Source organism: Geotrypetes seraphini, chromosome 5 (genome assembly GCF_902459505.1).
Source record: "Geotrypetes seraphini chromosome 5, aGeoSer1.1, whole genome shotgun sequence".
In the NCBI taxonomy this organism is placed as follows: Eukaryota; Metazoa; Chordata; class Amphibia; order Gymnophiona; family Dermophiidae; genus Geotrypetes; species Geotrypetes seraphini.
This window is the reverse complement of record NC_047088.1, coordinates 203,463,027-203,487,690: the sequence shown is the minus strand read 5'-3', so window position 1 is coordinate 203,487,690 and position 24,664 is coordinate 203,463,027. Positions and strand designations below refer to the sequence as shown.

At 43.5% G+C, this 24,664-nt stretch overlaps 2 protein-coding genes across 13 annotated transcripts in view; one reads left to right on the top strand and one right to left on the bottom strand.

The window, feature by feature from the left end:
- The window catches only part of SSB (small RNA binding exonuclease protection factor La), a 103,930-nt gene extending 102,190 nt beyond the window's left edge, over positions 1 to 1,740 (bottom strand). The window contains exon 1 of one of the 4 annotated variants that reach the window (XM_033944160.1): positions 1,606 to 1,740. In XM_033944160.1, coding sequence (XP_033800051.1) covers positions 1,606 to 1,635 — 30 coding nt within the window. In that variant the 5' untranslated portion in view covers positions 1,636 to 1,740. Of the gene's footprint in view, positions 1 to 1,218; positions 1,238 to 1,550; positions 1,570 to 1,601 lie in introns of those variants that run through there. The other 3 variants (XM_033944161.1, XM_033944162.1, XM_033944163.1) reach the window with 3 other exon arrangements.
- Positions 1,741 to 1,787: 47 nt separating this feature from the next.
- METTL5 (methyltransferase like 5) overlaps positions 1,788 to 24,664 on the top strand; it is a 46,575-nt gene continuing 23,698 nt past the window's right edge. Inside the window, exons 1-3 of one of the 9 annotated variants that reach the window (XM_033944169.1) lie at positions 1,788 to 2,062; positions 8,472 to 8,589; positions 15,630 to 15,744. In XM_033944169.1, coding sequence (XP_033800060.1) covers positions 8,481 to 8,589; positions 15,630 to 15,744 — 224 coding nt within the window. In that variant the 5' untranslated portion in view covers positions 1,788 to 2,062; positions 8,472 to 8,480. Of the gene's footprint in view, positions 2,146 to 2,544; positions 2,558 to 2,683; positions 2,705 to 8,471; positions 8,590 to 15,629; positions 15,745 to 24,664 lie in introns of those variants that run through there. The other 8 variants (XM_033944168.1, XM_033944167.1, XM_033944173.1 and 5 more) reach the window with 8 other exon arrangements.

Sequence of the window (24,664 nt, the reverse complement as noted above, 5' to 3'; positions counted from 1 at the left end):
ATGAGTTTGATTGGAAAGTTTTTTGCCATCTGGCAATCCTGTCCAGAGGGGACAGAAGAACTACAGTTCATAAGAGAAGGAGGCAGCTCAGACTATCGTTACTTTTTCCTTACTGTTAGTATTTCAGAGGAGGATCCAGAACTGGAAGATTAATACAATTCAAGACTATTTAAAAATAAACATTCTGGCTTGTAGGAGACAGAAAAAGTTACCCACATTGAATTAACACCTAGAATAAAGAGTATGACAAGGGTAAAGCAGTTAGGTTTGGATAATTTCCAAAGAGAGATGTATATAAGCCATTACTAAGAAGGACTTGGAAAAATCAACTGCTTATGTTTAAGATAAGATCATAAAATCTGTTTTACTCTTTTGGATCTTGCCAGGTACCTGTGACCTGGATTGGCTACTATTGGAAACAGTATATTGGACTTGATGGACCTTTGGTCTGGTCTGATATGAACTTATTCCTTTTATAGCCAATACACTTATTTTGAAATTTAAATTAATTGTGTGCTGAAATCAGTGCAAGTTCTTGCACAGAGTTCATATGCAAAACTTGTTTAACTTGGGGAACACTCAAAATTGTAATACTGTAAAGCAAAGCTCTGCACTTTTGAAAGCTTAGCAATATTACACCCTATTGAATTGGTCTTTAAAGCAGCAAAATCAAACGGGTTCATCAATCTTTAAACAGCTGTGCCTTATTAAGTTTAATTGTGCTCATGGCTACTTAGCCTGTTATTATGGAACGTTTGATAAGAGTAAGCAGAGATCAATTCCAATTCCCTCAAAGGAAACTGAATTAATTAGCAAAGTATATCAGCCATAAAGTCTTCTTGAAAGGCAACTTAATTTAAGAGTTAGAAGCAAATCAAACCAGGCGCATCCGATCACAAAGCCACTGAATACTCCCAAGAGGGCAGTATTTTTACGGTATTAGTGACCCGGAGACACAGGAAGGGATGAGTATGCTCAGCTAATCAACGCTTTTCGGCCCCAAACAACCGACATAGATCACCCCCCACAGGATGGTGTAGCCTTCTTAACAAATCGGGGTCCTCTTAAAATACACGCGATTTTCCCACTCCTCCGCAAGTGACTATGAGCCACGGCCCCAACATATTCAGATAAAAGCCCCGAGACTGGATACAGCAGAAACCACAATCGCTCACAAACACATCCTCATTTCCACCCTATCCTCATCGCTTCACTTACCTAAAGTAAAGTGAAGGCCTAACTCCCACCCCCATTAACTACACACATGTTCTCGCGCCTCCTTCACGGAAAAATGGGAGGTGAAAGGAGCCGCAAGAGCAGCACGTGGCTGCCAAGAGAAGCAGAGGCTACCTAACGCCCCCAGTATGGGAATTGCCCAGATTGCGTGTTAAGCTCTAAGTCTCCTAATATCATAACAGACAGACAAATCAATACTACAAGTTAATAGATTACCCAATGCTTTGTTTTCAACATAACTAAAACTCGAATCTGCCTTAAAAGAAGCAACACAAACACTAACTCACACGCATACCCTATTGCACAAACCTTACCCCAACACCTCAGGATAAGAGACGCTAACGCAAAGAAGAAAAAAAACCTACACACACTAAGTTGAATTCTGCTCTCCCAGAGCATGAAATCTGCGGAAGACAGATGAGACTGATTGGCTGTACTGCAGGAAGGAACTAGAATACACTCTTCGCCAACAACGAAGTAGATTAAGCTCCAGCCCCTCGCCCTCATCTCTAATAAAGGCTGCTGATTGGCTACAACAAAGAGCAGGACCTAGGGCACGGGTGAATCAGACAAGCTCCACCCCTTTCCTAAGACGAAAAATAATGTTGCCAGTTAGGCGGGTTTCGAATTGCGTTATGTTTTGGACTCCTTCCTTGCAGTGTGTGCGTTTTGTTGGACAGTATTTTCCTTAGTGTTTTAGGCTGTATCTCTGTGCATTTCATGCCTCATTCTGGCTTTCACCATCATCTCAGTGCATTCCAAGCCTCATTTTGGTGGTTCCACGCTGCAGCCAATCAGCAGCTTCGACCCTTTCTGCTGGCTGCATGTAGGTGGGCCAAACTTGGATTAATAATGTGCTTTCTGAGCTTCTCACTGTAAATGTTCCCTGCCTTGAGGTATTTGGTGAAGGTGTCTATGTTTTGATTTTGTAGTCTGAGTTGCCTTTAAATCTGAATCCAGATCCGTTTTTAGGTTTGCTGTTCATAATGTGTAGGATTTTTTTTCCAGTATATTGTAGCTTGGTTAGGGTATCGATGCTGTCCGGATATTCGTGTGTGACACTCGGTGCTGTGATGGGGATCGAGCAAAGCAGATTAATATACCAAGGGTTGACGGATGTTGGGCGATCCCTCATTACCTTATTCTTTCATGTTGTTCCCTCTTTGAGAAAAGGAAGCAGAGGGGTTGGAATTGGCCTTGTGTGCTGTATTTGCAGCCGCTGTTCTGGGAATGATTGTTGCACCTTGGCCAACGTGGAAGTACCTTGTTTTAGGGCAAGGCTAGAAGGAAGAAGAAATGAGGGAACAGAGAGGGAGGATGGGTAAGTTGAGGAAGGTGAAGAGAAAGCTGGATAAACTTGAATAGTGTGGCGTAGTGGTTAGAGATACTTACAACCTCTGCACCCTGAGGTTGTAGGTTCAAACCCCGCGTTGTTCCTGGGGAAGTCACTAATCTTCCACTGCCTCAGGTACATTAGATAGACTGTGAGCCCGCTGGGACAGATAGGGAAAATACTTGGGAGGACAGGCAAAAAAAATTTGACTAAATAAATTAGAGGTAGGCTCAAAGCAGAAAAGAACACGGGTGATTTTAGCAGTGTTTTATAGTAACTATCATAATCACTGTACTTAAAATAACAGTTGTAACTTGTCAAGAAGTATAGGAAGTTTTTTTTTAAAACTTTTATCAGCGTTTTACTACTTTTACATCTGATGCCTGCAGTTAAAAGTGAAAAGTAAAGGCCCCCTTCTACAAAGCTGCTGTAAATGCACTGAAGCCCATTGCAATTGAATGGCTTTGGTGCATTTACCGTGGTAGTATTGCTCTTGTGGCTTTATAAAGGGGGCTCTAAAAGCAGAAAAGAGATATAAATGACAATGCTTCAGTAAACCAAATGAAACAGCAAAACTTGGCACAGGATATTTCTATTGCAAACCTCATCTTAAACTTTGCTGTTCAGTGAATGTAACCTGGAGAGGGAGGGGACTTGATATACCACCTTTCTGTGGGTCTATGGAGTGTTAAGTGACTTGCCCAGAGTCACAAGAAGCTGCTGTGGTACTTGAGCCCAGTTCCCCAGGTTCAGACCACTGCACTAACCACTAGGCCACTCCTATAACTATAAGAACAGTGGAATTGCCTAAGTTGAACAAGTTAGTGGTCTCTTCTCCAGCCAAACAGAATAGCAAGGTTGGGTCACTTTTTTGTAGAGATGAAGCTGAAGCTGGTTGCAGTTTTTGGTGGACAGATACCTTTCTGTATCATTACAGATTGCTGGTCATCCCATGAAAAATTTTATATTGAAGTGACTGTCCACTGGACTGATAGTCTTTAAAGAGCAAGTCTGCTTGTCTGGCCTTAAAGACATTTGACATGCTTTCATCAGTTTGCCAACAGATGAAAAATTGTTAAAACAACTATGATTCCAACTTTGTGAAAGCCTTTTTTTTGTAATTGGATAGTAATAAACCGCTTAGAATTGTTTGTGGTATGGCGATATATAAAAATAAAGTTATTATTATTAATATAATAAGATGCAGATGATTATAACAGCGATGACGATTATAAACTATTCTTTGCTATAGAGATGTTGAGTGTTTCAGACAGAGTCCATTGATCAGTACTTTCAGTAATATTACAGCATGATCTGATTAAAGGAACTTTTTATCGCACTTTACAATCAACTTACTACTAGTGCAGTTCCTGAACACCTTTTTAGCTGTGTTGGTTTTAATAATGACTCTCAAGTGTACGTTTATTTTTATTTCTACTTTGACCTACTACTTTGAACAACACTGAATTTTAGGACTGTGAGGTCCCATGGGGTATTGATAGAATAAGGGCACTGTGGTAAACAGTGCATCCCTCTCTAGTACTGCCCGATTTGCCAATTCAAATCGATTCACGGATTCACCGATTCAATGAGTCCTGACACCTCCAATTCTCCTAAAGCTGCAGCAGTGGTGGTGGTGGCTGGCAGGAAGAGATAGTACTCAGAACAGGCTGCTCCTGGCTTGCCCCACCGGGGCCTTCCCACTGCTTTGTCATTGATGATGCGACAAAGGGAAACCCTGGCGGGGCAGGACAGAAGCAGCCTGTTCCGAGCACTTCCTCTTCTCGCCGGCTACCACTGCTGCTGCTTTGGGAGGCCTATATGTCATATCTCACAGTGGAGGGGGTCGGTCAGGAAGTGCTGCACAGGGGGGAGGGAGGGAGGGAAAGCTGCTGCACAGGGGGATGGGAGGGAGGGAGGGATGGAAAGCTACTGCACAGGGGGATAGGAGGGATAGAAAGCTGCACATGGAGGGAGAGAGGAGGAGTTAGACTTGGGGTGGAGTAGAGGAAGGGAGAGATGCAACAAAGAGGTAGAAAGGGGTGAGAAGGAGAAATCCTGCATATGGTGGAGGGGAGGGAGACATGTATGGTGAAGAGAGAGGAAGAAATGTTGGACAGGGTGGAGGGCACGGAGAGATGATGCATGGGGAGAGAAAGAAATGTTGCACATGATAGTGGAGGAGATGCTGCATGGAGGGGAATAGACAGTTTAGAAACATAGAAAATGACGGCAGAAATGGGCCATGGCCCACCTAATCTGCCCACTCTGATGACCCACATTTGGAAAAAATAAAAAACACACCCAATTGGGCAGGAAAAGTGAATCAAATAAAAATATCAATTCAGTGGGCCAAATCGAATTGAAAAAATTTTCTCTGAATCGGGCAGCACTCCACTGCTAAGAATAATGCTTAATTGCTCATAAAGAGGGAAACAAATGGAGAGGAAAAGGGCAAGCAAAAGGTCAGAAGTAGGAAAATTCAAAAAGCAAAATAAGGAATAAAACAAGTCTAGAATTGCTCACATTTTGGCCCCAAGTAAATAGTGTAGTGTAAAATGTTTTCATTTTTTTAATTAAAACAGTTGTGAGCTGTAGATGCCCTTTTATAACAATACCATTTTGCAATCTTGACTTGATATTATTAAAAAAGGGATGGTTAACAAGAATAAGAATGTTATAATGCCCCTGCATTGCTCCGCGATGCGACCTCATCTGGAGTATTGCATTCAATTCTGGTCTCCTTATCTCAAGAAAGATATAGTAGTGCTAGAAAAGGTTCAAAGAAGAGCGACCAAGATGATAAAGGGAATGGAACTCCACTCATATGAGGAAAGATTAAAAAGGTCAGGGCTCTTCAGCTTGGAAAAGAGACGGCTGAGGGGAGATATGATTGAAGTCTACAAAATTCTGAGTGGGGTAGAATGGGTACAAGTGGATCAATTTTTCACTCCGTCAAAAATTACAAAGACAAGGGGACAGTGGATGAAGTTACAGGGAAATACTTTTAAAACCAATAGGAGGAAATTTTTTTCCGCTCGGAGAATAGTTAAGCTCTGGAACACATTGTCAGAGGTTGTGATAAGAGTGGATAGCGTAGCTGGTTTTAAGAAAAATTTGGACAAGTTCCTGGAGGAAAAGTCCATAGTCTGTTATTGAGAAAGATATGAGGTAAGCCACTGCTTGCCCTGTATCTGCAGCATGGGATATTGTTACTCCTTGGGTTTTGGCCAGGAACTAGTGACCTGGATTGGCCACCAAGAGAATGAGCTACTGTGCTTGATGGACCATTGGTCTGACCCAGTAAGACTATTCTTATGTTCTTAAAGAGAAAGAGCGTGCTGTCTCACCTTGACTATTGTAATTCACTTTAAGGCCCTCTTTTACTAAGCTATTACAGTTGGCCTGTTGAAGAGACTGCAGTTGGTCCAAAATGTATGGTTTTCAAAAAAGTCTAGTTTTGATCATGTTCAACATAAAGAAAGGAATCTCGAGTAGATCGGAGAAAGTTATAATGCCGCTTTATAGGGCAATGGTCAGACCCCACTTGGAATACTGCGTCCAACATTGGTCTCCCTACCTAAAGAAGGATATAAAACTGCTGGAGAGGGTGCAGAGACGAGCAACTAAACTAGTGAAGGGTATGGAGAAACTGGAATATGAGGATCGACTTAAAACACTGGGATTGTTCTCCCTTGAGAAAAGGAGACTGCGTGGGGATATGATCGAGACCTTCAAAATACTGAAAGGAATTGACAAAATAGAGCAGAGAAGATTATTTACAATGTCCAATTTGACACGGACAAGAGGACATGAAATGAAGCTAAGGGGGGGCAAGTTCAGGACTAATGTCAGGAAGTTCTGCTTCACACAGAGAGTGGTTGACATCTGGAATACTCTCCCAGGGGAGATTATTGCGGAATCGACAGTCCTAGGTTTCAAAAGCAAACTAGATGCATATCTCCTTGAGATAGGCATATAAAGATATGGTTGGCTATAAAATAAGCCAGGTGAATACCTAGCAGGGCCTCCGCGTGTGCGGATCGCCGGACTTGATGGACCGAAGGTCTGATCCGGAGATGGCGCTTCTTATGTTCTTATGTTCTTAACATATTTTTACAGAACTCCTTTGACTTTCGCTTCATAAGAGAATTGATTTTAAGATTTCTCATTTTGTTTTTAAAACATTCTGGAAGAGTTTCCCTCATTGGTATGTATGTTTCTTTGTTGGAAAACTGCCTCTTAAGCAACGCTTATGTAGCCTTCCATTAAAGAAGTTTGTTTTATAAAGTTACTTGTACAACCTTTTTCTTATCAGGCAGCATTGATTTGGAATACATTCCCTGAGACTTTTAGAAACAATAAATCTTATTTTGTGTTTAGAAGGAATTTAAAACCTTTTCATTTTAAGGAAATGTGCTGTGATGTTTAGTTTCACTTTTTTCCATTTAGATATATATATTTCTGGGTTTGTTTTTTTTAAACTTAGGGCTCCTTTTACAAAGGTGCTTTAGGGCCTTAATCCGCGGAATAGCGCGTGCTAGCTGCTACCGCCTCCTTTTAAGCAGGCAGTAATTTTTTGGCTAGCACGCGCTAAAAATGCTAGTGCACCTTAGTAAAAGGAGCCCTTAGATTAAATTCTGTAATTTCTTTAAATGTAAATCACTTTGGGACCTTTCTAAAAGAAGAAGTGATATATAAGAATGATGAATAAAACAAAAGAAACATTTACCTCCTCTCCCTCTTTTTATCAAGCCACATTAGGGTGTTTTTTTATCGCTGGCCACTGCAGTAAATTTCTGGCGCTCATAGTGTCAGAACTTTTACCGTAGCAGCTGGCGATAAAACCCTAAAACGGCTTGATAAAAGGGGGATAACTGCAGGAGGAGGATAGAAGCAGGGGCAGTGCCATTTATGCAAAAAGCTCGTAGAGAGAGAAAAAAAAAGTGCCAGTATGTAATGACTTCATAAAGCCTCAATAACTTTATTAACACAATCAACAACTCACCTGTTTGGGAAGACTTTCTAGGTGGCTTACAATTAATATCTAAAAAAGGAAAAGGTGTTGAGAGAAAAAATAAACATTGATATGATTGTGAAGGGGAAAGAAGGAACTATAATAGTTATAGAAAAGTGGGGAGGGAAGTACAATAATGGGGCTATATGTGTCCTGGATATCTGTCCCAAACTGAAGGGAGGGAGAAACCATCAAAACTATAGGTTGAATAATAAAAGTCCCTTCTTTGGCCCATTTCTTATTGATCTCATATAATCATATTCCATTCAGTGATATCATTAAGTCCATGTGGTCCCATGACACCCAACTCAAACACCCAATATTCTCTTAATGCAAGTCTTTAAAGCTTGTCACCTCTCAAGGTAAACACTAACAAGCCACTTAATTTGAGAGAAATTGTGTCTCATTTGAACACAGTGAGATACTTTGAGTACAGACAAATAAGATGTATGAAAATGGCTTCTGTATGCCATGAAACATGTCCTAATCTTCCTGCTGATGTGTCTGATATAGACTTTAACACAAAAGCTCAAAATAATGTTTGAGAACACAGCTTTTTATGTTTTGTGTCTAATAGGATGAGAACAAAATAAAGAAAATTGGCAAACATTGTATTGATCACATGGGCTGTTTTGCCCTTTCCGAAGATTTTGTAACTCAGATAACAAAGGCTGAACTACCATATCCTTAATATTGTGGCAACAGATTTTGACAAACAGGATGGAGTTGCATAACATGCCGCTGTTGATAAACGATCTGGGCCACCTTAGGTGTCTGTCTAACTAAACATCATTGCAATATTGTTTTCAGTACACCATTCACTCACTACCTGCCATTACCTAGAAATATGATAACAGCAATTCTATTTTCACTGTTGTTTTACAGTTGTTAACAATGAAGAAGCTAAAACGAAAGGAATTAGAGAGTTACCTTCAACAGGTTGATGGTTTTGAAAATCCCAAATTAGTCCTGGAGCAGTATCCAACAAGACCCCATATTGCAGGTAAAGTTGGATTTATTTTCTGGGGAAAGGTATGTTGAAGTTGGCATTCACCGTCGTGGTCTATAGCTCCTGTGCAGTCGAGTGACATCCTTGACTCAGTTGCCAAATTCTGGATGCATACTAGCTCCATTATGGACTGGGGAGGTAAAATATTTGTATCCTTAGAATCAGTTGGCTAGACATGCCGAATCAGGTTCCTGTATAAGAAAAACACAAACACTTACCTTTGGTCAAGCTTTTGGTCAATCTCTGCCCTTCAAGTTCACTCAACTTTGGAATGATCTTCCACTTTCTCTACAAAGTTTTAGTTCTCTTTCATCCTTTCGCAAATCTTTGAAAACCATTCTGTTTACCAAACACTTTGGTAATTAATTTATTTTCTATTTCTGCTATACTGTTTATTTGTATAATTTAATCACTGTTTTATATTTTTTTAATCTTATCTAACCACTGTAAATCGAGTCGAGCTTTTCCAGATTGAGGACCCGGTATACAAAACTAAGCATTAGATTAGATTAGATCCTATCCTTCAATACTGGGTTAATTGATTTTCTATTGCGACAGACACATTACTCCTGAAACTTTAGGTAGTCAATCCATTCCCAAGAGAATTCTTGTAGAGAGCCTCATTAGCATTCTTTTGCTGCTCTTCCCATCCCTCTGAGCTGTCTTCCAATTCCTCAGTTGCCTCTCTACAAAGGAGATAGTAGGAACCTGTCTTTTCTGCTCCTGTTTATTTTTCTTTTAAATTTGGTTTAACATACTTTTGTGAGGCTTTTCAGTACTGCAGAGGATCCCAATCTGGGGACATCTCTAGCTGCGGGAGAGTCCAGACTCTAAGGTTGGAGGTCTGCATCCAAGGGGCAGACTGCCTTGCAATGCACCCTCTTGGACAGCCTGCAATAACAGTCCAGGAGCTCAGGGTTCGGTCCCTTGGGAGCAAGGCTCACCCCATGTTCTGTCCATGGTGGGTTTAAGTGCAGGTTGAGTGGCTCTGTAGCAGTTTTTCTAGGAGTCAGTTGAGCCATACTTCCGGTTGCTAATTTTTGAGGAGGCCATGGCCCCTGTGGCCTCCCCTGTTCTGATGCTTATGGGGGGTCTTTAAAAGTGAAATTTCTTGGTTTCTGGGGTTAGAGGCAGGGTCCCCAACCTCTAACATCCAAAAATCACTAGTTTTTGGACTCAGTGTAGCTCCCACAGGCTGTTTGTTTTTGATGCTAAAATTGCTTCCGCAGCAGCCATCTTGGATTTCCTGATTTGAAAACAAAAGCCTCTTATCTGCCTCAAAACACCTCAATTTTAATCAAAAATAGGTGTGATTCCTCAGGCCAAGATACCTTTGGATTCATGACAGATTTGCACTGGATGACCATCTGAAGATCGTCCATCTCCCATGTGCTACACTGCACGTGAGAGGGGTGGAGCCATTGGCTTAGCCTCCTCTTGTTCCTTTGGAGTTTTTAGCACCCAGATAGTGCAAGGACCAGACAAAGTGCAAGGACCAGACAAAGTGCAAGGACCAGCTTTAAGCCAGGGAGCAGCGAAAGTGTGTCCCTGCAAAGTTCAGCTGTGCTGCTGCTTCAAAACCCCAGAAAGGAGCTTGTGAGCATCCACAAGGGCCATCTGGATGTCCTGGGCAGAGGTTTATCACTGAATTCATCAATATCATGTTTGAAGCTTATATGGTTAACAAGTGCCACATGGAGCCCTCGGGGATTGCGGCCATGCTGGGGGTTTCCCTCCCTAAGTGCGCAATTCCCCAGCAACAGTGCCATGCACAGGATGGGGAGGTCCAGTCTGAGAAGGACTGGGATGACGAAGGCTCTATATCAATACCTTTACTGTCCCAGTCTGGGTCCTTAGTAGCAAGAGATGCTGCTTCATGTCTAGGAGGGCTAGATCTGGATCCGGTGGAGGCCCTTGATCTTGAAGAAGACTGAACCTGTGGGCAGGCTGTTTAAGCTCTCAGCGCTTTTTGGAGTTAATCATGGAATCCCTCCAGGAATTAAAGATAGAAACTCCGCAGTCCTCAGCCACATAATGCTCACTCATGAGCAGCACAAAAGCACAGAACACATGTTTCCCCTCTCATCAAGACATTATAAAAATGCTCACGGACCATTGGGAGGTCCCGGAGGGGCCCTTTTGGGTGGCCAAAGGCATGGCAAAGCTCTGTCCGATGATTGTGGAATTTAACCAGCTCTTTGTTCCACTGAAAATGGATTCCCTGGTGGCACAGGTTACCAAGCGTACCTCCCTTTCCAATGAAGGCAGAATGGTATTAAAGGATGCTCAGGATTGCAGGCTAGATTTTGTTTTTAAGAAGCTATTTGAAGCCACAGCCTCAGGTTTAAAAGCAGCTGCAGCGGCGTCTTTTGTCGCCCAGGCTTGCCACTCCAAGTTGCTATGTGATCCAGAGGCAATGGCTGGGATCACCAGTTTTTGATGTCTGGAATGGATTATGTAGCCAATGCTCTGTATGATCTTTTCAGAGTCGTGAGCAAAATATCTGCTTATTGCATTTCTGCCTGCAGGATGCTGTGGATCAGTGGTTGGGGGACTCCTCCTCCAAGGCAATCTTGAGTGTATTACTCTTTAAAGAACAATTACTCTTTGGGAAAGGCCTTCATGATCTTACAGCTAGTGTGCAGGTTCGCAAGCTGAAGACTTTGCCAGACAGCAAACCTCAAAACCCCTAAGGGGTAAGGACACAGTAATTTTTTGGCCTCAAGATGATATCGCCAGTTCTCAGGAAGAGCTGTGGGTCAGAAATCATTTCAAAGCGCAAGGCAAAGATTCAGAGGGGCCAGGCACCCCCAATATTCAGGATTCCACTTCAAAGCTTCTCCCAAGAAGCAGTTTATATATTTATTTGGATTTATATCCTGTCCTCCCAGAAGAGCTCAGAATGAGTTACAAGTTTTACATACATAATAAAGCATAACAGGGTATACATAATAAGGCATAACAGAATTTACATAATAAAGTAAAACAGGGTATAGTAATATAGAGCATGTATGATGCCAAGCCATCAGCTGGACCTTCACACATTGTGGGGAGGTTATCAGACTATTGGGAAGCATGGGCGGAGATCACTATAGACTGCTGGGTGCTGGAAGTTATACAGGAAGGTGGATACAAGCTTGAGTTCTTTCATCTCTTCCCGGACCTCTTTTTGGACTCTCCAGCTGGGAAGCCAGAAAAAGTGGTTAGAGTTCATGCAACAGTACAGAGGTTGCTAGAACTGAAAGCCATAGAGCCCTTACTAGAAGAAGACTCAGGCTCCAGATACTTTATATATTTCATAGTACCCAAAAGAGGCTTGGAAGATTAGAGGACAATTCTAGACCTAAAGGCGGTCAACATGGCCCTGAACATAACCACATTTCCAGACAGAGATGGTGAGGCCAGTAATTGCTTCGGTGATGCCTGGGAAATTTCTCGAGAATATTCTGGAGCACAGAAGTTCTTGCGATTCCATTTGCTGGAGCAACACTTCCAGTTCACGGCCTTACCCTTCTGGCTGGCCACAGTGCCATGCACATTCACCAAGATGATAGTGGTAGTTGCAGCACACCTATGCAGAATGGATGTACAGGTATATCCGTATTTAGACGATTGGCTGATAAGAGCCCAGTCCGAATCCAAAGGTAAAACAGCTTTGCAAAGAGTGATTCATCTGCTGCAGAGGCTGGGCTGGGTGGTCAACTTTCAGAAAAGCCACCTGGAGCTGATGCAGATCTGGAAGTTTGGTTTAACACAAGGGAAAACAATGTGTTCCTCCTGGAAGCTCGCAGAGAGAAGCTCCTGGGTCAGATACGGAAGTTTCAGAGCAAGACCGTTCTGACTGCCTGGCATTACTTGCAGGTGCTGGAATCGGAATCAGTGGGAGCGACCATGGATGTGGCTCTCTGGGCAAAGGTGTGTTTGATCCACTCCAGAATGCGCTCCTCTCCCTATGGTGCCCACAGAGGAATGCATTGCAGCAGCAGCTACCTTGGACAGCGAAAACACATCACAGTTTAGATTAATGATTAAAGCCTTTCTCTAACCAGAGAACTTCCCCTTTGCATCTCTGCATGGGTGATCCTGACTAGAGAATGACACGGTGACTGTTACCCAGGGCTAGCCACAGGTAACCCGCCAAAATGGGGAGGGAGAAAACTGGTTGCCGCTGGTACGGGGACAAGGCCATTCACTGCCCCATGGAGCTGTGAATGGCCTTGGCCCCTTAGTTAAGTATTTTGCATGCCTTGCCTCACTTATGAACCCTCATGATCGCATAGTACAGTAGCCTCCTTCCTCCCTCCCTTTCCCTCACCTTCGCTGGCGATTTTAATTTTTCTGCCTCTTAGAGGCACAAGCCTTTTCACAAGTCGCGTGCAGCTGCCTGAAACTTCTGCTTTGATGCAACCGGAAACAGGAAGTTGCATCAGAGAAGTTTCAGGGCATCCGCACTCGACGAGAAAAGGCTCAGGCTGCTCAGAGACAGAAAAATGGAAATCGCCAGCAAAGGTGAAGGGAGGAAGGGAGATGCCCGGACCGCAGCGATCGGGAGGGAGGTGGATGCTGGACCGCGCAATTGTGAGGGGTGATAAGTGAGGCAATGCGCACATGGAAGTGGGTTGGAGAGAGAGAGGGGAACATGCTGAAAGGAAGTGGAGAGAGAGGGGTAAGGGAGGGAAGAGCAGACGCTGCATGTTAGTGGATAGGAGAGAGAGAGGGGAGAAGATGCTGAAGGAAAGTGGGGAGGGGAGAGAGTGGAACAGATGCTGAAGGGAAGTGGGGAGGAGAGAGAGGGCAGCACATACTGGATGGAAGGAGAGGATAAAGACAAAAGAGCACATGCTGGATTGGGGAGACAGATACCAGATCTGAGGGGAGGAAAGGAGAAGAAAGATGCTAAAAATCACCTGGGGGAGAGAAGGAAAGATGGAAGGGAAGAAGATGGGTGCCAGACCAATGGGGGGGGGGGTGGAGAGATGGAAGGGAAAGGCAGACAATTTCTAGTAGAGGAATAGAAACAGAGCATATGCCATAAGGAAGAGGCAGAGAGAAGACAAGTGGATAGAAGGAATAGAATGATGAGAAGATGAGGAAAGCAGAAACTAGATAACAAAGGTAGAAAAAAGTTTCTATTTCTTTTCTTTTTTTTTTGCTATAGGATAAAGTAGTATTGTAGTTGTGTTGATAAACATTTATAAACAAAGCCCTGCCAGCTGAAGATCTCTTCCTCTAGTTTGGCAGCCAGAACTTTTGATTTATAAAATGATAATTGTACAGAATACTGTTTCTTTTTATACTTTTAATAAAATAACTTCAGTTTAAAACTATTCGAGGCTTGTGCGGATGGGATCAGATGGTTTGCGGGGACGAGCTCACAGGGACGGAGCGGAGATGGGGATACATTTTTTCCCTGTGTCATTCTCTAATCCTGACGACGGATGCCAGCCTATACAGCTGGAGTGCACATTGCAAAGGGTGTCCGGTTCAGGGACGCTTGTCCCCTTCTCAGAGGAAGTTATCGATCAACCACTCGGAACTTTGAGCCATCCACCTGATGCTTCAGGTGTTTGGGAGCGAACTGCAGAGCAAAGCAGTATGAGTTTTCTCAGACAGTGCAATGGTGGTAGCCTATGTCGATCACCAGGAGGGCACCAAGAGTGCTCCTCTACGCGTGGAGGCCCAGATGCTGTTTCAGTGTGTGGAGACCCATTTATTGGCGCTCTCGGTGGTACATGTGGCAGGAGCAGACAATGCAAGTAGATTTCCTCAACCAGAACACCCTGGAAGCCTTCACCTGTATTGTGAGTCTGGGGGCGCCCAACTTTCAATCTGATGGCATTGGTGGCCAACAAGAAGGTGGCTTGGTTCTTCAGTCAATGATACGAGTCAGGAAGCGAAAACCTAGATGCACTGATGCAACCTTGGCCAAAGACAGGACTTAATGTATGTCTTCCCTCCATGGTCCATGATAGGCAGACTTCTGCGCAGGATCATGACGCACCAAGGGCTGGTGATTCTAGTAGCCACCAGGCTGAGGCAACAGTAGTATGCAGACCCAGTCTGTTTGCAAAAGGATCAAGATCTCATACTTCCATCCATATCATCTGCATCTTAAAATCACAATGTATGCCAAAAAGCAGTTTAGTATTAGCCTTTTCCTATCGTGTGTCCCGGATGACGGGACATTCCAAAAATGACATAGACAGTGGATAAACAGTCTGTATGGACTAATAAAGAGCCAGGAACACAAAATATTTGAATTTACAGACTTATGACTTATTTACATTATGTTTACAATAGCCGTAAATGATAACGGTGAATAATACAAAACTTTGCTAAAATAATTACGATTGGAACCAGCATAACGTAAAATTTATTATGATAGGAAAAGGTTAAGGACCTATTGTGGAGTTTCTCCCATTCTGTGCATATGAGAAAAATTCTTAGTGAATCTGATTCCGTAGCTCTGATGTCTCACTAATATCATCAATGTAGAGTTGGAGAAGAGAAACGGACATTTTTAAAAACATATAGACATAATTATGATTTCATGCGTTCAATGCAGAGGTCTTTAAATTAGAGACTTCATTTATTTGTGTTTAGGAAAGAAATGAAGGTTTGTTGTGTTCTTTCAGGGTTTTCGCAGCTGGCATTGTGCTTATTGCAGGTTTCCGAGTCTTGCTGACAAGATGCAACGAGACCAAGAAACCTTCAACAAGCAAGGCTTGTTATGTTTTTCAACTTGCTTTTTGTTGATTTTGTTTTGTAACTGATGCATTTATTCTTGTTTTGTTTTAATATTATTTACTTGAATCCTCTCAAAAGATGAGCAGAAAATAAATCATTTTAAATAAAATGCTGGTGCACAGCTGTTCAAAGAGAGAGATGGTGTAGCAAAGCATAAATAACATAGTAATTATTGCTTATTCACTGTAAGCCACAACTTACTTTCATTTCATACCTCATGTGGTATTTTTTTATTCTCTCTCTCTCTCTCTCTCTCTCTCTCTCTCTCTTTTTATATATATATATAGCATGCATGCTTTATACAATTCATACCACATATGATGATATTGAAGATAAACTGATTGCAGATCTTGGCTGTGGTTGTGGTGTCCTCAGTATTGGAGCTGCTATGTTAGGTGCTGGGTAAGTGCAAGTCTTGAATGTCATATCTTCTCTTTTTAAACACAGAAACAAAGAAAAAAGAGGGTAATATCACAAAACAAATGTGATCTATCTCAAAAGATTCTTTAAAAAAATTATTTTACACACATATATATATATATATATGTGTAAAATAATTTTTTTAAAGAATCTTTTGAGATACACAATTGCCCTACCATAATATCTTCTCTCTGTTTGCCATCTGGTAACAAACTAGAACAGACAAAATTTAACAATGCTTGCTAAGAGTTGTGCTGTGCAGCCGCTGAGAAATAACATTGCTAGAAAATATATTCTAGTACAGTATGTCTAGTGGTCCTGAATGCTAAGGTCTTGTATCTGAACTAGCAAGTTGCTTGCAGAAAACTGTCAATGATGTTTTCACTCCATCCCCTTCCCAGGGAGCTGCTCCTGCCCCCTCAGATTGTTTTCTGAAAGCAAGTTGTATAGAAGTGCTTTTGATCTGCTCTGCGGTTTTATTATTTTCAGGTATTTTTTTCTCAGTGTTCTTTGGAAGCTTGATGCCCAGAGGTTTCCACTTGGAGAAGAGACAGACTCACATGGTGGAAGTCTGCTAGCAGATCAGCCCTTGAGGACATATAAGAACATAAACACATAAGAATTGCTATACTTGGATAGACCGAAGGTCCATCAAGCCCAGTATACTGTTTCCAACAGTGACCAACCCAAGTACCTAGCTAGATCCCAAATAGTAAAACAGATTTTATGCTGCTTATCCAAGTCCCGCGAGAACTGATGGAAGCCATTCAGGAAGCGGCATGGGCCCAGGCAGGAGTGCGGAAAGTTCGCTCCTACCGATACACGCTGGACCACTAGGCTATAAGGGGGATTTAAAAAGATACGACGGGCAGTGGGGTATTTTAAAAAGGTACTGGGGTGTTTTAAAAAGGTTTGGGGGGGGGGTTAAAAATTTATATTTTCTCTGCATAAGACGCACCAACATTTCCACCAACTTTTGGATGGAAAAAAAGTGTGTCTTATGGAGTGAAAATTACGGTAGACAAATTCAGCAGGCTGGATTAAAAAACTAAACAGGCCTGATGTGGCCTGCGGGCCGTAGTTTGATCAAGTCTGGTCTAGTTGCACTCCCCTAACACTATGACCTGCCATATGTGATCTTTGCTTTGCACAATATAGGAAGAAATAGATCTTTCTATTTCTTTGGTGTTTACTACATGCAAGGTGTGGCATCTTTGGATTTTGGTTTAATTTACTGTATGTTTATAATTTTTGGTTAGCTATTATGGATTTGGCATTTGTGTTGCATATGTGTGACTAAGGTATTCTGTTAGCATAATTTTTCTATGTTGCATGATTTTTCTATGTTGCATTCTGTTATTCAGAGTAGTGAAGACACAGGGGGATTGCGAAGATTTGCAATGTGACATAATCAGGCTCAAGGAATGGGCATCAACATGGCAGATGAGGTTCAACGTGGATAAGTGTAAAGTGATGCATGTAGGTAACAAAAATCTCATGCATGAATACAAGATGTCCGGGGCGGTACTTGGAGAGACCTCCCAGTAAAGAGACTTGGGAGTTCTGATCGACAAGTCAATGAAGCCGTCCACGCAAAGGGCGGTGGCGAAAAGGGCGAACAGAATGCTATGAATGATAAAGAAGGGGATCACGAACAGATCAGAGAAGGTTATCATGCCGCTGTACCAGGCCATGGTGCGCCCTCACCTGGAGTACTGCGTCCAGTACTGGTCACCGTACATGAAGAAGGACATGGTACTACTCGAAAGGGTCCAGAGAAGAGCAACTAAAATGGTTAAGGGACTGGAGGAGTTGCCATACAGTGAAAGATTAGAGAAACTGGGCCTTTTCTCCCTCGAACAGAGGAGATTGAGAGGGGACATGATCGAAACATTCAAGGTACTGAAGAGAATAGACTTAGTAGATAAGGACAGGTTGTTCACCTTCTCCAAGGTAGGGAGAACGAGAGGGCACTCTCTAAAATTGAAAGGGGATAGATTCCGTAGGAACGTAAGGAAATTGTTCTTCACCCAGAGAGTGGTAGAAAACTGGAACCCTCCAGGGATTCAAGACAAAGTTAGACAAGTTCCTGCTGAACTGGAACGTGCTCAGGTAGGGCTAGTCTCAGTTAGGGCTCTGATCTTTGATCAGAGGGCCGCCGCGTGAGCTGACTGCTGGGCACGATGGACCACTGGTCTGATCCAGTGGCAGCAATTCTTATGTTCTTAATTTGGCTTGTTCAGTTTTCTCGATAGTGGAGGGAATATTTGTGAAAGGGGAGAGGAGACAGGGTTATTTTTTATCCTTGTTCTATATATTTGTGATTTATAAAATGACAGTTGTACAGAATATTGCTTCTTTTTATTCTTTATTGATTTCAGTATAAAATCATAACAATTTGAGGCTTGTACGGATGGGATCAGATAGAGTTTGTGGGGATTGAGCAGGTACAGGGATAAAATTTATCCCTGTGTCATTCTCTACATAGTGTGTCCTTATGTTTGTCATTCTCTTGCGCCAATGCCATTTTTATGATGGCCATAAAACCCCCAATTTTCTATTGATTTCATTAATGATTGTGGCTAACGTGGCCATTAGCACACAGCCATTTTTAAAAATTACTCTGTGAGCACTAACTGCCAATTTGATTTTTTAAATGGTAAGGATTCCTGCATTATCCGTGCGTTAATCAGTTAGTTTGCAGTAACATAGATGCACTAACTGGTTTGCACAGGAATGCCCACTTTCTGCCTCTTATATGCCTCCTAAAAAATTTCCCCTAAATAGTTACTATGCAATAATAGCGCATACACGTTCAAAAACTGATGCATGCCACTTTATCTTGTCTCACATTAGGATGTTTTTGTTGCATTAGGGAAAGAGTAAATGGTCATGGATTTGATGTACTGCCTAAACTGGTTTACATACCTATGCAGGTACTTTCTCTGACCCTAATGAGCTTACAACCTAAGAAACAGAGAGAGGAGCGGACAGAGCGGAGCAAGCAGAGAGGGAGGCAGACAAGACATGGAGAGGGGAAGAGGCAAGAGATAACTCCACCTACCCCCGTCACCAGCCGAACTCCCCCATAAAAGAGGAGGAGCCAACAGCGAAGAGTCCATTGAGGATAGCGCTTAGGCCAGCCGAAGGGAGTTAGGAGGAGCCGAGTCTAGCAAAACCCGGAGCACGTGGCAGAGCAGAGAGCGGAGGAAGTAGAGAGGAAACTAGCAGGGAGTAGAGCGGACAGAGACAGAGCGGAGAAAGCGGAGAGAGGAGCGGACAGAGCGGAGCAAGCAGAGAGGGAGGCAGACAGCGGAGAAAGTGGAGAGAGGAGCGGAAAGAGGAGCGGAGAAAGCAGAGAGGGAGGCAGACAAGACACGAAGAGGGGAAGAGGCAAGAGATAACTCCGCCTACCCCCCCCCCCGACATCACCAGCCAAACTCCCCCATAAAAGGGGAGGAGCCAATGACGCGCAGCCGTTCGGTGAGCGGCAAAGGCACTCGCCTTAGCGAGAGTGCCTTTGCGAAGGGCCTCAGGAAGGCCGAATCTTCTTTTTTTTTTTTTACCTGGACTCCAGAAAACCACCAAGGTTAGGACACAACACACTACAAGGCAGAGTACAACCACCAGGCACATACAACTAACTAACTGACTAACTTTCAAACTATCTTTCAAACTTTCTAACTATCTAACAGGCAGATCTTTCTAACTAACAGGCAAACCTAATCAAGCAGACCTTTCTAAATAACTAACAGGCAGAGACCTAACAGGCAGTCCTTTCTAACTAACTAACAGGCAAACCTAATCAAGCAGACCTTTCTAAATAACTAACAGGCAGAGACCTAACAGGCAGATCTCTCCAACTAACTAACTAAACAGGCAGACCTCTCTAACAGGCAGACCTCTCTAACTAACTAACAGGCAAACCTTAGCAGACATCCAAGCAGGAGTAAAAAAAAAAAAAAATTATTGAAAATGGCAGAGAGAACTAGAAGCATCAAGACTATAATCAAGACTGGCGTTCCAGTCACCGAAGAGATCCAGAGGATGACCACAGTCTCCGTGCAGATGGAGGCCGACCCAGGACGATGGACAGAGGTCTCTGTGCAGACCGAGAATATCCCCCAGCAGAAGACTTCAGTCTCCATACAAACAGAGGAGGTTGGTCAGCTAGACGGAGACAACCTGCAGGAGCTGAGGAGCCTAAGGGAAGAGGTGAAGTGCCTGAGAAGCATCCAGGAAGATGAGGCCTTCATTGACGGAGTCATCCAAGAGCTGTCTCAAATCACTGAGCAGGCACAAGACAAGACCATCCTCGAGACGCTCAGACCAACCATCCTCGAGACGCCCAGACCGACAAAATCTACAGCTGTGATATCAACGATTGCGGTACAAGAAGAGGCTAGAGACGCTGACTCCTGGCAGCTGGTAACCTCCTCCACAGGCAAACACAAGAGACCTTCCTCTTCTTCTTTTTCTTTTTCTGGCAAACAGGGCAGTCTTACATCAGCCCCACAAATCATCTTGTAGAATAGATTCCAACTGTTACAGGAAGGACCTGCCAATGAAGTAAAGGAAGTTGTCCAACAGATGGCTCCAGTCCCGGCGACAACGGATCAGCTCCCCCCGAAGAAGCGCAGAGTGATAGTTATTGGGGACTCCCTGCTGAGGGGCACTGAGGGACCAATTTGCAGACCAGATGTGCAATCAAGAGAGGTTTGTTGTCTACCAGGAGCCAGGATCCGGGATGTGACTGCCTGCTTAGAAAGACTTATCAAGCCCCAAGACCACTTCCCCCATGCTTCTCATCCACGTCGGAACGAACGACACTGCCAGGAACACCCCGGAGAAAATACCTGAAGACTTTGGTGCCATAGGTGAGAAGCTGAGGTGGATGGAAGTGCAGGTGGTCTTTTCCTCGATTCTTCCAGTGAGAGGAAAAGGAGGAGCCAGGGAAGATCGGATCCAGAGGGCAAACGAGTGGCTACACGGATGTTGCAAAGAGATGAACTTCGGATTCCTGAACCATGGTGAGGCACTGCAAGGACTACAGGGACCAGACAGGCTCCACCTGACCAGAAGGGGTAAGAACATCTTTGGACACAGACTAGCCCGCCTGCTTCGAGGGCTTTAAACTAGATAAGTTGGGGGAGGGTACCCACTCACGTATAGGTGAGGTAAGTAACCATCCTGGCGGGGTAAGTTGTCACTCCATTTCTGAGTCTGAGGTAAGTACACACATTGCAAACAGTACTGTAGGAGTCACACTAACTCAGGTGAGAAAATCTCCACGGAGACCCAGCAAACATAAAGTATGGAGGGCTATGTACGTTGGTGCTCACAGTTTAGGCAATAAAATTTTGGAATTAGAGATGGAAATTAGGAACGCCGATCTAGACGTGGTAGCAATATCTGAGACCTGGTTCACGGATTCCCATGGGTGGGATATGGCTATACTGGGATATAACTTACTTCGTTGAGACAGAGAGGGCAAAACAGGATGAGGGTTAGCACTATGCACTAAAGAGGACATCAAAGTTACCAGAATTGCAGATGTCAAGTACACCGGGGAATCCCTTTGGATGAACCTGGCCAGGGGAACGACAAATGCCTGTATCTTAGTGTAGTATACAGACCTCCAAGACAACAGGAAGATATAGATATAGAATTAATCGAAGACATAGAGACCATCACTATGCGTGGAGACACGATGTTGTTAGGGGACTTCAATATGCCTGATGCAGATTGAAACAAACTTTCCGCTACGACCAGCAGCAGCAGAAGGCTACTTACCTCCATAAAGGGAGCACAACTCAGACAGATGGTATTGGAGCCCACTAGGGATCAGGCGATACTGGACCTGGTACTCACCAATGGAGAAAGTGTCACAGAGGTTTTGGTAGGTGATATGTTGGCCTCCAGTGGTATGGTTTCACCTCAGGAAAGGTTTCACTAGATCCAACACATCCACAAAGGTCCTCAGCTTTAAGGGCACTGACTTCAAAAGCATGGGAGATTTTGTCTATCGGGCGCTGCAAAACCAAGCCGGAACAGATGATGTAGAGGTAATGTGGTCAGCTCTGAAATCTACCCTACACGAAGCTACCAACCTCTATATAAAAACAGTAAGTAAACGGCGGAGAAACAATAAACCTCAGTGGTTCTCTCAGACCTTGTAAAAAAAGAAGATAAGAGCATTTATCTCCTACAAACAATCAGGAAAACGAGAAAATAAAGAAGACTATCAGGCCAAGTCTAGAGCTGTCAATACAGCAGTCAGAGAGGCCAAACTCCAGATGGAAGAGAACCTAGCAAAGAACATTAAAAAGGGGGATAAATCCTTCTTCAGGTATATTAATGACAGAAAAAGGAACACAGATGGGATAGTGCACCTTAGGACACCAGACGGGAACTATGTAGAATCGGACTCCGATAAAGCCGAATTATTAAATGAATACTTCTGCTCAGTCTTTACCTGCAAGGCGCCGGGATCCAGTCCACAGTTGCAGACAAGGGAAAGCTCGGAAGACCCATTTCAAAATTTTGAGTTTACGTCCAGCAGCGTCTACTATGAACTATCAAGGCTCAAAGTGAACAAAGCCATGGGACCAGACAAACTACATCCCAGGGTGCTTAGGGAGTTGAGAGATGTCCTGGCGGAACCGTTATCCGCGCTCTTCAATCTTTCCCTAAGTACAGGAAGAGTCCCATTGGACTGGAAAACAGCTAACGTCATTCCACTCCACAAAAAGGGATGCAGGCGAAGGCCGCAAATTACAGACCGGTGAGTCTCACATCAATAGTGAGCAAACTTATGGAAACACTAATCAAACACAAATTAGACACGATCCTGGACGATGAGAACCTACGAGATTCTTTGTCGACGTGTTCCTTCCATTAGGAGACCCGAAGTTATCTTTCTTTTCTCCTGATGATGAAATTTTTGGTGAAACACGATCGGTGTTGAGGAAATGTTGAACATTTTATCCTTTCACGATGAGGAACTTTGATCACATGGTGATTTTTGTTAAATGAGTTCGAGCAGTTATTTTGTTTTGTTTTGTCTTGTTTTGGGGATTCACTTCTTTTTAGTTTGAAGACCAGCCATATGAAAATGTAATAGTTCATTGTACGAACGCCAGCTCCTGCTTACAATTGAAGATAATACATACCTTTATTTTCATCTTGAGAAGATGTATCCTAAGATAATGGACTCAATCTGCTGATTATTTCCATCTGGATCAAGCTAAGTACTTTTTCAATGCTATATAAGTCAACTTGATCAGTTCAGATTGAATAAGTTTTTGAAGGGTTGGTAGGCAGGTGAGTGCAATGATGCAGTTACAATACATCTTAATTCTATAAACCTGCTGGTTTTGAATGAGATATTACACTGAGCACTCAATATAAACTTTATTGTATTTTATTCAGTCGAATAATACTAGATCCAATTTACTTTATTTGATAAACTAAGTTTTAATGCCAAAAAGTATAAGGTCATGCACCTTGGCAGCAGAAATCCATGCAGAACTTACACCCTAAATGGTGAGACCTTAGCAAGAACTGCAGCAGAACGAGACTTGGGAGTGATCATTAGTGAAGACATGAAGACTGCCAATCAAGTGGAGAAAGCTTCATCCAAGGCTAGACAAATGATGGGTTATATACGAAGAAGTTTCGTCAGCCGGAAGCCTGAAGTTATAATGCCGTTGTACAGATTAGAGAATGACACGGGGAAAAAATTTGTCCCCATCACCGCCCCGTCCCTGCGACCACCATCCCTGTCACCGCCCCGTCCCCGCCCCGTCGCCGTCACCGCAACCACTGTCCTCGCCCTGTTCCCGCAATCACTCTGCCCGCCCCTTCCCCACGACTACTGTCCACTTCCTCTTTCCTAATGTGAGGAAATATGCACGATCACAGATCGCGTGGTCCAGAAGCACCCTCCCGCCCGATCGCCGCGTCCTGCCATCTCCCTCCCTCCACCTCACCTTAGGTGCCTGCTGAGTCTGACTTTAATTCTTCTCCCAGCCACACGCTTTCGATAAGCCACGCGCACGGCTGCTTGAGCTGTTGAATCTTCTCCTTTGACCCAATTTCCTGTTTCTGGTTGCGTCAGAGGAGATTCAACAATTCAAGCAGCTGCGCACGCGCGACTTATTGAAAGCGTGCTGGCTGGGAGAAGAATTAAACTCGGATTCGGCAAGCACCTAAGGTGAGGTGGAGGGAGGGAGATGGCAGGACGTGGGATGCGGCGATCGGGTGGGGATGCTGGACCGCGCGATCCATGCTGGCTTCACTGTGGAGACGAGACCATTCATCGCTCCATGGGGCGGTGAATGGCCTTGTCCCCGTCCCCGCAGGGACCACTAATTTTCTCTTCCCGTTTCGGCGGGTTACCCGCGGCTACTCACGGCTAGCCGCAGGTAACAACCACCGTGTCATTCTCTAGTACAGATCCATGGTGAGACCTCATCTGGAATATTGTGTACAATTCTGGAGGCCGCATTATCAAAAAGATGTACTGAGAGTTGAGTCGGTTCAGCTAATAATAATAATAACTTTATTCTTCTATACCGCCACAATCGTGCGACTTCTAGGCGGTTCACATCGAAGAGAGCTGGACAATCAGCGAGTTACAATATGTAGATAGTCAGTGAAATTACAGTATGCAGAATCTTAAAAATGCAGCGAATTACAATATACAATTTGTTTAGAATTTCAGAAGGGCCCTTTTAGAAAAAAGTAGCGAATTACAGAATATAATTTGTTAAGAATTTTCAGAGGGGACATATTAGGAAAAAAAGAATTGGAATTAGTGTTTGGAGGAGTTAATGTTTAGGTGATATATCTGTCGAATAAGGCAGTTTTTATGACTTTTCTAAAAGCGACGTAGGATGGT